This window comes from Galendromus occidentalis, unplaced genomic scaffold (genome assembly GCF_000255335.2).
Source record: "Galendromus occidentalis unplaced genomic scaffold, Mocc_1.1 scf7180000075612, whole genome shotgun sequence".
In the NCBI taxonomy this organism is placed as follows: domain Eukaryota; kingdom Metazoa; phylum Arthropoda; class Arachnida; order Mesostigmata; family Phytoseiidae; genus Galendromus; species Galendromus occidentalis.
This window is the reverse complement of record NW_003803602.1, coordinates 2,254,307-2,269,049: the sequence shown is the minus strand read 5'-3', so window position 1 is coordinate 2,269,049 and position 14,743 is coordinate 2,254,307. Positions and strand designations below refer to the sequence as shown.

General features: G+C 52.9%; 1 protein-coding gene across 1 annotated transcript in view; it reads right to left on the bottom strand.

Annotated features, from left to right (window-relative positions):
* Fife (regulating synaptic membrane exocytosis protein fife) overlaps nt 1–14,743 on the bottom strand; it is a 29,174-nt gene that overhangs the window by 10,444 nt on the left and 3,987 nt on the right. Inside the window, exons 2-6 of the mRNA XM_018640200.1 lie at nt 11,086–11,323; nt 10,569–10,819; nt 9,950–10,054; nt 9,340–9,577; nt 763–1,031 (exon numbers count right to left, since the gene is read on the bottom strand). Coding sequence (XP_018495716.1) covers nt 763–1,031; nt 9,340–9,577; nt 9,950–10,054; nt 10,569–10,819; nt 11,086–11,323 — 1,101 coding nt within the window. The remainder of the gene's footprint in view (nt 1–762; nt 1,032–9,339; nt 9,578–9,949; nt 10,055–10,568; nt 10,820–11,085; nt 11,324–14,743) is intronic.

Sequence of the window (14,743 nt, the reverse complement as noted above, 5' to 3'; positions counted from 1 at the left end):
ATTCCGAGTTCCGGTATGGCTATCATCGATACCATCGAATTATGAGAGAAGTGGGGGTTGTGTCTCTCGAGGAACCAACAATTTGGCGAGGGAGTCGAATTCGGTCTCAAGAGTCGGCGATAACGATCGAGTAGCACCTCGGAACCGCAGAATTCTAGCGACGACGATGGCGGGGGAGGACTCGAGCAAAATCCTTCCGAATCGCTATTCCGAGAGGCGAACGACGTTTCGTGGCGCCGTTCGGGGAGATACAGAGCTTCCGAGGCGGGATAAGAAGTTCTTCCCCGGCGAACTTCTTCGCCGCGAATCCCGACTTCTCGTGTCGGCCTGAGCTTCTCCGGCTTCGAGGTTCCACCGAATGAGAATGGCAGTCTGAGGTTGGTCTTGCCGTTATCTCGGAAATTCTGGTTCTCCAAGATTTCGATGTGGACGGAGAAGTTTATCTAGGTGCGGGCTAAGATATGTAGCGCTCATTCATTTTCCGGGAATGGAAGTCCGCTTGATGCCCTTGCGGCTCTCCTGCTTAATCAACCCATCGAGACGCTTCCATCTCACCGACCGACTGCTTGCATGGCAGATGAGTCCGGAAGGAACAATTTGTGAGAGGACGGAGCAGAAGTTGCTTTGAGCAGAGGAGAGAAACATGCGGAATGTGGATCTGAGTCCAAATGATCGGTGGCATGCGGCCCAACAGGATTGCCATTCCGGAATCGATTCGTAGAAATTGTTTGCTCTAGGGCGAGTTCGGAGCGAAAAACTCACCTCGTTCCTCTTCGTCTCCACTCCCATCCGAAAATGATTCGTTGGTCTGTTGGCCCGGAGGGTACTGCTGGTGATAAGAAGGCACGTGGTGATCTGAGTGGCCTGACACAGGCTGCTTCGAGACGGAGTGTCGTGGACTCCGATGAGGGCCGTGATGGCCGTGAGCTCCCGTCGATTCCGATGATGATCTCCTGCTGCCCGTGTCACGATCTCCTGTACTATCTCGATGCTGGAGACGACTACTGTTGCGGCGGACGGTCGGAGAGCCTCTGCGGAATGAGGAAGAAGGTCAAAACTTTCCCCCACGAATTCTTCTTTTGCGTCTCCCTACAAGTGTCGGGCTCACGAAGGAAAACTTATATAACTGACAAATGTAGATATAGACGCTTATATAATACTCCCGGAAAGCTGTCGATCAGCTTCTTCTCGCGGTTTTCGTATACCAATGAGTTCCATCCGAACATATGTAGAGGAGACAGCGATATGCGGAAGGATTCTCGGAAGATCGGTATTTGAATGAAGAAATTCCGATCTCTTGAAAAAGCCGTTCGGATCTGCACTCCGCGGAAAATGTCGCAGCCGGGATCGACAATGCCACTGCGTGACGAGCGTCATCAAACTCATCCCATTGGGTGGAGATCCCGCGCTGAATAGGAGTCCGTAGACCAATGAACGCGGTAGCTCGGTGGCATCATTTCAATGTCGGTCACGAGAGACGGTCGCTCCTTCGTTCTGGACGTAGAAGTTTTTCGAATAGTTCATCCATCCCATTCATTTTTATCGATAGCGTTCCCGTTTGCCTAGGGGAATCAACAGGCAGCAGGACGGCGGAGCGCCTCAGGGAACGCCTGGGTGGATATCTGTAGCTATATTCGAATTTTTCTTTCACGCTCCGCGTCGCGACAGCGGCTCTCGCGAGATAGGATAATCTTCGAAGAGTCTCCGGGAGAACTGGAGAGCTCGAACGACATCCCGACTTTGAAAAACTGTAGACGTGGATGATCACAGCAAGGGTCTCCCGATGTCTCGAACTCAATAAATTCGAGGAGTAAACAACTTGCGACGTGTTCCCCCCTGCGCTGTCTACCACGTCGATGTGTGATGCATCACGAAAACGAGATTTCCGAAGCGCAATTTTCGGCTTGAAAACTCTCAAGTCCAGACCAGTGACAGATAGACGTGATCTCAAAGAAGAAAAATCCTCACTTGCATCCTCTCTCCTTTGGCTTATTTCCACAAAGAGAGCCGACGGCCATGCCGCTCTGAGTGGCCATCTCATTATCGTTCCCGGATCCAGCACCCTGTCGTCGAATGCGGTTTCGAACGACTTTGGGAAGGAAGCAAATCAAAATTAATAGTCGATGCTACACTGAATTCACGTACCGTCGAAAACTTCGACACCGTTCCTCCTAATGAGCGAGAAAGGAACAGAACATGTCCGAATCAGCGAATGAAAAGAGCGAGGGACGATTTCGGAAGTGACCGCTCGGCAGAACGGAAACCTGACTCGACGCCACGGGCACCGCATGGATGTCCTCTGCGGTTTGCTGTCACTGCGAGCAGCAGGAAATTTCCCCTCCGAATGGGCAAGCGAATCAGAAAGTTCGAACTACGGAAAGATGAGAGAACAAAAGCTCCCGGACCCGCATTCCCTCAGAGAAGACTACAGCTCTTGACTTCAAGAGACGAAGGTTCCCAGTTCGGAGCGTGACCCAGGAGACCGAGATGAGTGCACCAGTTGTTTCTCTCCGGAGAAGAAGACGCTGGTACGGGAAAAAATTAGCGGGTTCGATCGTGGCCAATTCCACTGGAATTCCTCGAGTTTCTCGAGGGAGGAAAACTCTGTGGATCCCAGGTGAGGCGATCGCTTATGTGAAGCGATGGCCTGCTGTCGGAAGAACTCATCGATCACCTATGACGATTGCTTGGATCATTCCCACCGAGATGGATGCGAACTCCCCACGCGCGTTCGGAATCCAACATGCGTCTTTGTTGAGAGCTTATCGTAATGTTTCCCGAACGGGAAACGAAGATCTGGTTTATTTGCGATCGTCTCGCGACAAGCGTCATTCAATCGTTTCCGACATTCAAGAATTATTTTGGACCTTCCTCCACACGGATGTTCGATCTGCGGGAACATAATCCGATTATGTGAGTTTGCGAGCGTCGATACAAGTGCTCTCCACGCCCCGTTCCGCATCGGTCCCCGTACTTTCCGGAGCGCAACAGTTATCAATATTTTGCGAGACGTTCTCGTCTGCGACCTGTCGTTTCGCTCCCGGCAGGATATGTATTTTTAGGCTCAAGTAGCTATGGTGGCTCTTTCACAAGGACGTCTTTCAAACTCGTCGGACGCAAAAAGAAAAAACGCCACGTCCGATCTGTCTTCTTATGTTTTGAAATGGGGAAGGAACTGCGGCACGCTTCGCAGACGACCTTAGGTCCGCCATCGATATCCACCATCCACTTTTGCTGTCCGCTGATCCCGAATCACGAACTCATTATCGACTTGCGGAAATTCGCAGGTGGTCGAGGGTAATGCTCGGAGTCGTCCGCCCCGAGGGGCAGCTTCATGAGAAAAAGAATCCCAACGACCACCACAGGTTTCGGATACGCTCTCGATGACGGCGTCCAAGTGAACTCAGAACTTCCTACGAGGTGAGCGTCACGGGTGAGTTGAATCACGCGATGTCATTTTCATCTCATCGGTGAATGTGATCGTGCCCTGCCGATTTTACCGCTGTCGGTGACGTTTGGCTCCGGGCTGTTTGCGGACTACAGCAGCGAACGACCTCCAATAAGGCTCCCCAGAGGGACATATTCCAATCCAGTCAGACGGTTCAGGTGGCAGGCAGCAAAGTAGCTCGCTCGGCGAACGGGCCGACAGCCAGCGGAGGCACATGCTCTCCTTATGTATAATTACCGAGCAGGAATTGCTTTCATGGCTATCGATACGGTTCCTCATGCGCTTCCTTCTCCTGCGGGGCGAGTTCGGAGTGCAAATTCGTAAAAGTCGATGGAATAGAGGTTTCCGAAGTCTGCACGATGCCATTGACTCGCTGCTCGGGGAGCTCCATATCGATGAGCTTCGAAATCTTTCCACAGCTGCTTCACACGTCTGGCGACATTCGGTCCATTCCACTCGGGCAATAGAAACATTCCGAACCCTCTGCCGATGATTCGTTCTCGATGACCGCTGCTACGACGTGATCCGGGCAGGCTGAGCATCCTCTTCCCACGAGGAATACCCCGCCGCGGAAGGGGGAGGGGAAACATACTCACAAGAAAACGAGATAAAACAGCGGCTAAGACCATTATAGCGTCCCAATATCCGAGGGAGCGTGAGCCCCTGTTGCTCCTGTGCGAGTAAGCCACGAACAGCGTTTGGTTTGCAGTTTCCCATGCCGAACATTGACGCCACGGCGCCAAAGCCGATGGGAACAACTACCGACAAAGAGAAGTGAAGATCTGTCTATTTTCGCTTCCCTCATTCTCCTTCCCGTCGGCTTTTGGCCTATCTGTGATACACAATTCGCTGACTTCGGCTCCCGCCATTGGTGAGGAACTTATTGGTTTCGAGGGTGGAATCGAGCTTCTCGGCAAGTTTCTCGCCACCTGGAGCAGCCAGATGCTGATCTATCGGTTTGAGGCGCCTCTGAGAATTTGCCTATGCCGAGGTCATCACCGTCGAAAATCTTCCGCAGAGAGATCACTGAACGCGTCTTCTCCGAGGGAGCTCTTATCATTCAGGTTCTCGACGACTGTTCTTGCTTATTTTCCGAAAATTCCCCTCTATTGTAGTTCCCTCCGAGCTCCCGGGAAATCGATTACTCCCGGGCTGGATGCGCGTGCCTTCTCGGGAGCAGGAGGCCATTTACAGACACCGGGGGGTACTTCACTTCGAACAAAGTTCCTCTAGAGGGACGAAACAGGCTGTCGATAACCAGGCTCACGTAAATCTCGGGCGGGGTGCCAGAACGACGCAAAAAGAGACCGGCACGAGGCTAAGTAAGTACACGGCGTTTCCGGGTCGGGCAATCCGTTCGAACTAATTGTGGATGGATCCAGTCGAGACCCTCTAGTACCGTGCAAGCAGGCGGATTCTTCTCCGTCTACTCGTCGTCCTGAGGAAACATCCCCGGCGCGGCGTCGCCCTCCGTCGTTGTCGCTCTCTCGGCCGGTCAGCAGTTCGACGAGAACTAACAACAAAAGGCCCTAGAAACGCCTCATCATCAGATTCTTGACTTCACATTAGACCTCAACGAAGCAGAACGAATTCGAACGAGGGGCTGTTACGAACAAGAGCTCCAACGACAAAGGACCTCCTCCCTGCTGCTGCTGCTGCCCTCCTGAACTAGGAACTCTACCGCCGCCGCCACCGTCGCCGAGCCGAATTTAATCATCCTTTCAGATGGTGGGGCATAGAAGGCGCTGGCGACCAGGCAGACAGACAAGCCAATCGACTAACCGAACGACGGGCTCGCCGCCGCCAATACAGCTCGGCCACTCGACTAGGAGGACCAGCTAAGGAAAAAGCACTCCGCCAGACGTCAGCTCGACCTACCTGGTCGGACACCAGGCCAGCCACTTGAATACATTCCTCCCGGCAACCCCCTCTCGCTCTTTCGACTCAGAGACGCAGTCGAGCACGGAAAGAAGAAGAAGAAGCCCATCAGGTCGCCCCACGTTAAAGAGAAGAAGAGCTCATCATCAAGTTACTCCTGGCGGCAAAAGAGGACATGAGCAATGAATGGTGGGAGGCCATACACTCCTTAGCGGCGGGAGACTCCTGAGTGTGCCGTTCGGGGGAAACCCCTCGCTTCTGCTGTTACTCCGTCGGTCGTCGGAAAAACGATGCCCGTCACAAAGTCGTCGATGACCTACATATGTATGAGGTGCGCGATTACTCGCCCGCCATCGACGCACATTACGTGGAAAGCCACTCGGTCGGATCACGGCCCCAGAGCCAGTCAACGGGAAGTTCTTTCTGAGCGTGAGGCATCATCGAGAACTTCGTCCTCATGGTGAGAGTGTGACGTTCTCTCTCCGGATGACGTCAACCGAGGCGCCGTCCCACGTATGGAGGATCCATGGCCGCAGCCATTTCGTCCGGCTGTTTACCCCGGAGGCTGGTCAAGAGTTCATCCAGCAACTCTCGCTTGACAGAAAACGATTTCTCGTTGAATAGCTTCGTATGCTGAACGCCCATCTTAGGAGCGGCTTGCCGTACCTTTCTGTTCCGTCCGAAGCCCCCACAAAGCCAATCTCACGGATGGATGCGTTCCGGATGGCCAGATCGTCTAAAGTCAGGCAGGACGAGCAGTTAAGCGATTGGGCTGCGAGTTCCGGATCGAGAAGAGATTGGATCGTGGAGCCGAGTGGTCAACTCGAGCGAGATACATACGTTACATCGGAGAGAGGCACAACGCCGACCGGGAGGTCGTCACGCCGCGTTTTCGTCGACAAGCGCTCAGAGCTTCGATTCCCCGCTCGGAACTCTGGTCGCTCGCAATCTTACCGCGCTCTCTTTGATACGGTGACATTTGGAAGCTGTCGGATCGAGGAGGAGCTCCCACTGTGAGCCGAAAGCTTATAAGGGAACTGGTGCCCGGCAAAGGTTCGAACTCGGACCCGAGGGTTCGACGATTGCGGTCCGAAGCTGTTCACCACGCCTCGAGGATTAGAGTTTCGGAGTCGAGTGGAGATCGTCTGATACCCGTGCCACGGAAAAGCCGTCCAAACCCCTCTCCGATTCTATGCGTCACCGCATCGGTCGCCGCAACGTATTCCGTCGACCCAGATCGAGGCACTCGCTTGGTCTCGCGCAGGAGCACCCACCTGTCCGTGGAGTCGTGCGAATAAACTTCAAACCCGCTGTTTGGCCGGTAGAGTCTACGGCAATCACAATCTGAATTGTAAATTTCTGCTTTGAAACAACAGCGATGCTCATGGTGGTAGCGTTGATAGCGCACGAGACCTCGGTCGTCAAACAGAGAACTTGCCCGCCATCGATTGGTTTTCGCGAGGGAGGCGTTCGCGAGGTATTGCATTCCCTATTCGTTTTCCTTCCCAAACCCCGTTCAGTTCGTACCGGGTAGCGTCGGAAGTGTAAATAGGCTGGGATTCGATTGAAAGAGCGGAATCGTTCCCCGTTCGTTGTCTCGTCCAAAGTCGAATTCCGATGTCAATTTCTATCGTTCAAGGCGTTATCCGCTTCGTGTTTAGATCTCTATATGTAGCCGGTATCCCGATGCGGCGACGGGTAATGGACAGGAGGAAGGAAGAACGGCAAACTCCACGTGTCCCGAGAGTTATTCTCGCTCGTAGCCGAATCGGACAAAGAGTCCTGGATGGGAGGTCTGGAACCGGGAGCATTCGAGTGACGAATCAAATCAAAGAGCATTTGCGACTCTGTTTACTCAAGCGAGCAAGACGCCCGACAAAACGTCTCCTCGAGAATCCGTGGTGGCGTCGCACCCCAGCGAGAGGGATGTCGCAAGAGTCGCACGACGACTTTGCGAGCGAGAATCCTCTCTCGGGCGAGATATACCGCACGGGGATGCAGGAAATCGCACAACGAATTCGTGTCCTCGGATACCCTGGGGAAACAGAGGGGGAATTTTCATTCCCCCGGGTAGGGGATTCGAAGGGAAACGCTCGGTTTGTGATTCGTAATGCTCGGTAATTACTGATCGCCGAACGAAACCCTTATTTTTTTCGTTTTCAAAGTAATCTTCATGATAATTGCTCCCGAACAATGTATGAAGAATAACGTCTCTCATACATTGTTACTGTTGGGTCGAAAAACTCTTTCTGGGTAAGGCCGAGATGTTTGTCGAGAGCACGTTCTTCCGCGTGTGGCGACGATCATGCTTCCTTGCGAAGCGCTCTCAACATCGAGTCTGACGCAGACTGCTTCACACCCCGAATTCCCGGTCGGAACACCGCAGGCCCTAATTCGCTTCGTAATCCCCGACGCCACAGATGCACCAGCCTGTCGGAAACACGGAATATACTCCTCGCAATCAGCCTTTTGCTCCTCGAGCTCATACATGAAACACAAACACGGGGCTGTTGTTAGCTGACGTCTCAGTATCAGAGCGCGTATCGTGAGACTCACATCGAGCCCGATACTAGTAGCGCGAGGGAGGGAAGGAGACCGGGTGTCTGTCAACATTCTCGCCTGAGGGGTCGCCTACGTCGACGGGAGAGTCTTCTTAGTTAGCATAGAATGAAATCGTAATGACGTTATTAACGCTGCGTGTGTCACCGGTTGCGGTTAATTAAAACGTTTCCAACTCAAGACTCGCTGCTCTGATTAGCTCTCCGCTGATTGCAACGTCGGGACCAGAGCGAGGGACAAGGAAAAAATCTCTTTGCCCTCTTCTTTGTTTACTTTGTGGAAACGGAATCGAACCGGAGACGAACCATCCCTGAAGCTCGGACTCATCAAAGCTCGTGCCCGACTTGATCCCGTTTTGGAATTTGACGTATGATTCGGACTCGCTCGACTTCGTGTGTTTGATATCGTCCTCGACGTTTTTTTTTCATTGTATTCCGACTTCAGCCTATTCTCTTGAGACTTGAGAGCTCATTTGGTCCGCAAAGATTCCCAGCGAAGATTCCTGCCCGAGATATCTCGCGCAGATCTCTGTCGAGGACTCCCGCCATAGCGCATTATTCCCCCCCTTACCCAGTACCTAAGCTCCGAGCGCGGGAGGACCTACGAATTCATTCCGAAGGTCGATCGCAGGTCATGAGTGACAAGCCTCGGGACCTAGAGCGCGTCCTGAGGTGGAGTGGTTCAAGTTTCGGTTTAATCGGGAGTAGCCGGTGCCAGACCTGGCCTATCAGCCGAGGCAGCGACGACCGGTTTCGAGCGGATGGGAATTCCGCTCGGACCGCATCGGCTGTACGTCGGTCGCCCGATCATATTGACAGGGCTGGAGGTTCAATTGAACGAACGCTCAGTGGGAACACACATGGATCGACGGCATTCGGATTCTGCGGGGCGCCCCGTCTACATTCCGCTCAGTCTGTCCGTTCGATCTTACGCTGGTTGCCAATTCAAACGGGCTTCCCCTGGGAACCGATGCTCGAAGACACGATACTCCGCCTCTACGGAAGATCACAAGGAATTCCAGAGCATCCGATGAAATGTTCGACTCGAATACTTTGCGGTCCCGGAGGAGTTCCGATCTTCACCCTGAGGCACCAGCCGAAAGGACGGAAATTAAACGCGCGTTCCCTTAACAGGTCTTTCTTCTCATAATAATCCATGGGTGGTCCGACGACGCCGACGTCTCAAAAGCCGTGTTAGCTGTCCATTCCGTTCCAGCCGTCGATTCGATAAGCTGATATTAATTATCTGAGAGAGAGTTCTCAGTCCGAAACCATGGTACGCTGGCTTCCTCGCCGTTTTCGTTTCCTCGCTCAATCTCAAAATCTGTATCCCAGGCCGAAGCTGAAACTCCGGAGTTGAATAGACTGCTCAGTGCAGGGACAGGACTTACCCCGTGCTCTCGGTTCCCTGTTGTCTGGGCTGATCCTGGCTGCTTTTCTGGTATTCAGTTGTACCTGCATAGGATCCTCGTTTCAGGGGCTTCCCTAAGGCTGAAGTACTGAGGCTGTTTGGATTTTCGCATTTCCCTGGAGTATCGTCGTCCTGTTTGCTCTCCTCGCGTTGTCGCTGCTGCTCAAGCTCCATAATGAGAGCTTCTCTGTAGGAATCGGGTAGCATAAAGCTGGCTCGAGTACCTCCACCGGTCGTGTGGCTAACCAGATCGGTTAGCAAACTCCGCTGAGATCCATGTTCCTGGAATAAAAGGCAAATTGAAGAGACGCCAGCCATTTACTAATCTCACGGATGATTTCGATAGAACACCGCGCCGCCCGAACGGCGTAGCGAGGAGGGGGGTCCATCCCGGGCCTAAGGCTTCTGGGGCATGTCCGATGGGAATGCCTTAATCTGAGTTTTCTCTCAGGTTCAGTCCTATTGATTGAACGCTCATTCCTAACGGTATGCAGAAGTTAATAATGAATCTGGCGAATGCTCGGTTGAAAAAAAACGATTCTAATCGAGGTTTCGGCTCGAGATCCGCGGCATCCGGCCCGGGCATCATAGAGGCACGCTACGCCGTTGGGTCAGCCCGACGGATCAACAAGGATTGCCTCGCGGCTCACTCACCATCCTCCTGACAGAAGGTACCCTGTGAATTCCGGCACCTGTAGAAGCTTCCATGCCGAGTCCAACGCTAGTACATCGCCGTCGGCATAAACTACAGCGCCATATCTGCAAAACGGTTCAAAGAACGTTGAAGAATATACCGAGAATAAGTCGAGTAGAAGAAGGACGTCGTAAAATTGAACAATCATGTCTTTACGGCAGGACGGCGGCGAATGGCGGGGCGACATATTCACGTCTTCCTTTCTGCCCTCCCGCAGGACACATCCGTCGGACTTGGACAGCTCGTGCCCTCTGAGAAACGGCGGCAAGAAAAACGCTGAGGTGGGGACGGCAGGCGAGACAACGGGAACGAGATAGGGAGCCGGGCACGACGCAGGGCACCGAAGGGAGCCAATTAACTTAACGACCTGATATCTTCCGCCATGTCGTAACCAGCAACGAACGTACGCACGTTCGTACGTGGGGGCCCATGTATGTAAGTGCGTACGCTCGTACGCGCGCAAGCTGCTCTGAGTCCGGTGGCCGACCAGCCATTCCGGTCTCCGTGTACGCTCCCGTGGAGACGGATTGCTCTCTGTCTTTCGGCGCATGATACCTACCACGGATGGTCCCTACTCACCGTAGAGCTATCAGAGGTATACGATGCGCAGTCCTCACAAATCGGACTCTTGCACTCATCACATATTTTCCGAGGTTCGTCGTTGGCAAGCACCTTCCGGCAAATTCGACATTCGCCTCCCGAAGCTTTGCCTTTGGGTGCCGGCAACAGTGGGTTCACACCGCCGCTCGATTCAGCACTCGCGGTGCCCTGCAGCTGTTGATGTTGTTGCTGCTGGAACAAGCCCGAGCTTTGGCCTCCCCCGGACGCCCCTTGTCTGGAATAGAGCAAATTGCTTAGCTCGGCACTGTCGCCGTCGGAACAGGATTCCCGTCCGCGGAAAGAAATGAACGCGAACACTCATTCGACGAAATCGAAGATGCCCCAACCCGAGAGAGCGGAGCGAATCGAATGCCATCCGCTGCCAGAGACGAATGTCCCGCAACCACTGCACGGAACGCTGGAGTCGTGCGGTTAAGAGCTTCAAAGAGAGGTCGAGGAACGACGAATTCCAGGGAAACGGGCGTTGAGCACTTACTTTGCATCAATTCAAAAGCCTGCTCCTTCTCAAAAACTTTCTCGAGGATGCGGCGCTCTTCCTCGGTGAGGTGTCCGGTGAGGTCTCTGTTGAAGAGCTTCGTTGGTGTTGTCGGCGGTGTCTTGGATGGCGACGACAGACCCTGAATGCCGGAGGCGACGCTCTGTTTGAGCTTCGACAGGGCCCCTCCACGGCTGTCGCCTCCGCTTGCGACTTCTCCATCGCCCGTCTTCACAATCTGCAACAATTAATCAACGTCTTGATTCCGAGAACACGAATCTTGCGGCGCGAACAAAATTAAGTCGCCGTTGAGCGGTGCTGAAGCATAATGAGCGACTTGAAGTGAGCGTGGTTCTCGGTGCTCACTAAGTTTAGACTAGATGGATTTTGGAACAAATTACTGCCAGTCCCAGTCCATGAGGCGCCTCCATGAGGGAAAGTTCCCCGAAATCCATCAGTCCTATGAAAGTAACATCGTGGGCGTATGTACGTATACTTCTCCCGGCGGCTGCTAGATACCCCGTCATGAACACGGAGCGAGGCATAAACAGCAAGACGAGCAATATGCGTGATGCTCCGGAGGCTGAATGAAAGGATGCAGTTGTTGACGCCGTCGGGGCAAGCTGTCAACAAACAGCCGGATAGCCGCTCTGAGGTAGCGTAAGCTGCACACGGAGTTCTGCTGCGAGAAAAAGTGAAGGGCGACACGACTCAGCAGGACACAAGCTTGGCCCCAGAATACATCGCGCCTAAAGGGTCTCGCTGGTTTTCGCTCTTATTTCCCCTGTTCCACTACACTCTACCCTATTCTGCCGACTAAGTTGCCCTCCTTCTCTGATTTCTCGATCCAATCTTCTCAGACCACTTCACCATTCCCGTATTGTCGTGGGCCTTCGTCGGCAAAGGATATGCGAGACGATGATATCACCACTCGACGGAAAAATCCCGACCTGCTGCAAGTCGCATAAGTCGTTGGAGAATGCCTCGTATGCCTCCATCCAACTCGCATCCGATTTCAAATCACGCTGTATGCCGACGGAGACAATAACATCGGCTAACAGGAGGCTGAGTTTAGCAATAATTCTGATATATTGGACAATCATATGATTATTGTAAGATACCGTCGCGTATCGACACAAGGGAACGGTGTCTCAGGCTGAGGGTGCGACGAGGCTACCTTCGAGCGAACAGCGAAACCCAGAAGGTCGAAGACTCCATCTATTCTAATCTACGACCGGATGCGCAAGAAAACTCGGAGAGCCGCACGGCGCATGGCTCGACGCATTTTCTCTGCGACCATTGCTTGCCCACGCTCCTCGCCGTCGCTGCTCCCATCCGCAGAGGTCGAGCCGAGTTCCTGCGCAGCACTGTTCTCTCACAGACACATTGCGTCCGCGAGAACTCTTTTTCAATCACTCTTCAACGAGTGCCGTATCCCCTATAGAGCTAGATCATCTCTTTTTGATAGCATGCGAATGATCGATTGACGGGGATTACTCGCTCGAGTCCTCTAGAATAATAAATTGATTCGATTTCCGATAGCGACTCTGCTCAAAATCCAGGATACTCGTTGATTCCAAGCGCTTTGTACCGCGCGGAAAACACATAAGCCTTTCTGGTTAGCCGAGCTGGATATCAAGTGTTGCAATGCGGGAAGGACGAGGATTTGAATACGCGTAGCGACTATGCAAACAATATCTCCCCAAGACCCCTGTTTATTCGTACCAACTGCCGATATAGTCGGATAGGTCATGGTCGGACGAATTCGACACGGGAGTTTGATTTGAGGAAGCTCGTCAGAGTCCAGCGAGCAGGCGAGGAAAACATCTACTAATTAGATCTTTAAGAATCGAAGATTAGATTGCTCCGATGAATATGTCGAGGCAGAGCTCTAGGGTAGTCGACGTGAAGGAGGACAAAACTACAATGCCGTCCCGAATTCGCCTTACTTGTACTTCCGCTCTTGCCGGAAAATTTCACTTCCCCTCGTCTTCCTTGTTCTCGCGACACACTGGCCCGCGTAATCCTGAAGCTCAGTCTCGCTATCACCGGTCGTTAATAAGTATCGGCGCTGTGCCCTCTCTCTAAATTCTCAAAACTCGCACCGTCTTAGCTGATCGTTTTGTAAGGAAGACGCTACGCCCTGCCGAGCGGGACGGTAAAAACGATGTTCTGCTGCCTCCGAAGATCGGAATTTTCCCTCCCTTCCACTTTTCCTTCCTCACCGGACCTGCCCTCCGGGTTCCGAATCGATTATCGTCGTTTATCATGGTGAGCTTGGCGGGATAAAGCTGACTTCATCCCCATCTGCTCCTCATCTAAGCCATCGCTGACTTCCCGTGCGCTACTCAATGAATACGCTGCTCCTTGTCAATCGCAGTTTTCCACAGGAAATTAGGCGGAAGCCACTCTTTGCCTACTGAGCTATTCCTCATCGACGGAGAGGGACGAGCTGATACGAGAGAATACTCCGCAGAGTTGATCCGATTGAGCATTGATCCGATTTCACTGAGATGCAATCTCGTGGAATGTAGTCGCGACTCCTCTCGACTGGCTCCCATTCCAGGTTCTGAGAATCAGAAAGAATGGTTCCGAGCCAAGACATTGCGGGCGTATCGGAATGAAAGTATGTCATGATATCTCTCCCACGGCAAATTAGTCCACCATCTGCTGGCGCGATCTGCTGGATACCCGCCGTGCAGCCTACAACCCGGACGGGGGACATCGCTCATGGCGAACGTCCTAATTTCTAGGATTCCGACGGACTCGTAAAGTAAGTGACTGGATCCACCGCGCATTTTTGTCGAGCCTGATATGCGGCCTCCCAAACGACCCTTTGCGCAGGCCGAATCGTCCCAGTGCGAGCCCGCCGACGCTCCGTCTCGCAGCGGCCGAATGACCCGAAATGATGATGAGCTTGTGGACCTATGATCATTCCTCGGATGTCGCTGCTGTTAGCTAGCGGGTTCCAAGATGCTGCGATTTATTCACTCGAATTATTCAATATTCACCTCATTTGCGCTGGAGAGATATTGAATTCCCTTCCCGCTTAATCATTCGTAACGATGGCGACTCTCGGAAATAGCGCCCGACTTGATTCAATTTTCGAAAGCGGAGCCATAATCATGGGTCCCCGTGGACGCGCAGAAAAAAGATGTTGATGCCAACGGCGACGAAACTACTACCTCCTGTGCGACGCCTGCCGTGGGTCCACCGATTCTTCCTCAAGAGCTGTTTCGTTCCCTAGCCAAATAAATTGAACGCTCAATGAACGAGCGGTCTCCACTGACGAAGTGTGCGCCTAAAAATTGTGTAACGAGCTAATGCGATTTGACACTGAGGCAGCAGCAGGCAAATTGCCCTCTGGGCACTTACACTGGAGTTCTTTTGGCCACGTTTTTCTCAAAGAGACTTTTTCTACGGAGCGTCCTCGACCGAGATTGCAGCCGGTCGCTCAGGAACTTTAGACATGCTGGAGTCTAGCTTTTTGTGATGCAGACTTTGGTGTCGGTTCAGGACTTCGTCTTTCGGCGATTGACACAATGCAGCGTCGATCCAGCTCTTCAGAAAGCTCTAGCATCTGGTGCGACTCAGGGGAATCCTGACTCTCTGATGCTTTGATGCTTTGATATCTCAACTTCGGTTGTCAAGTTTCGGC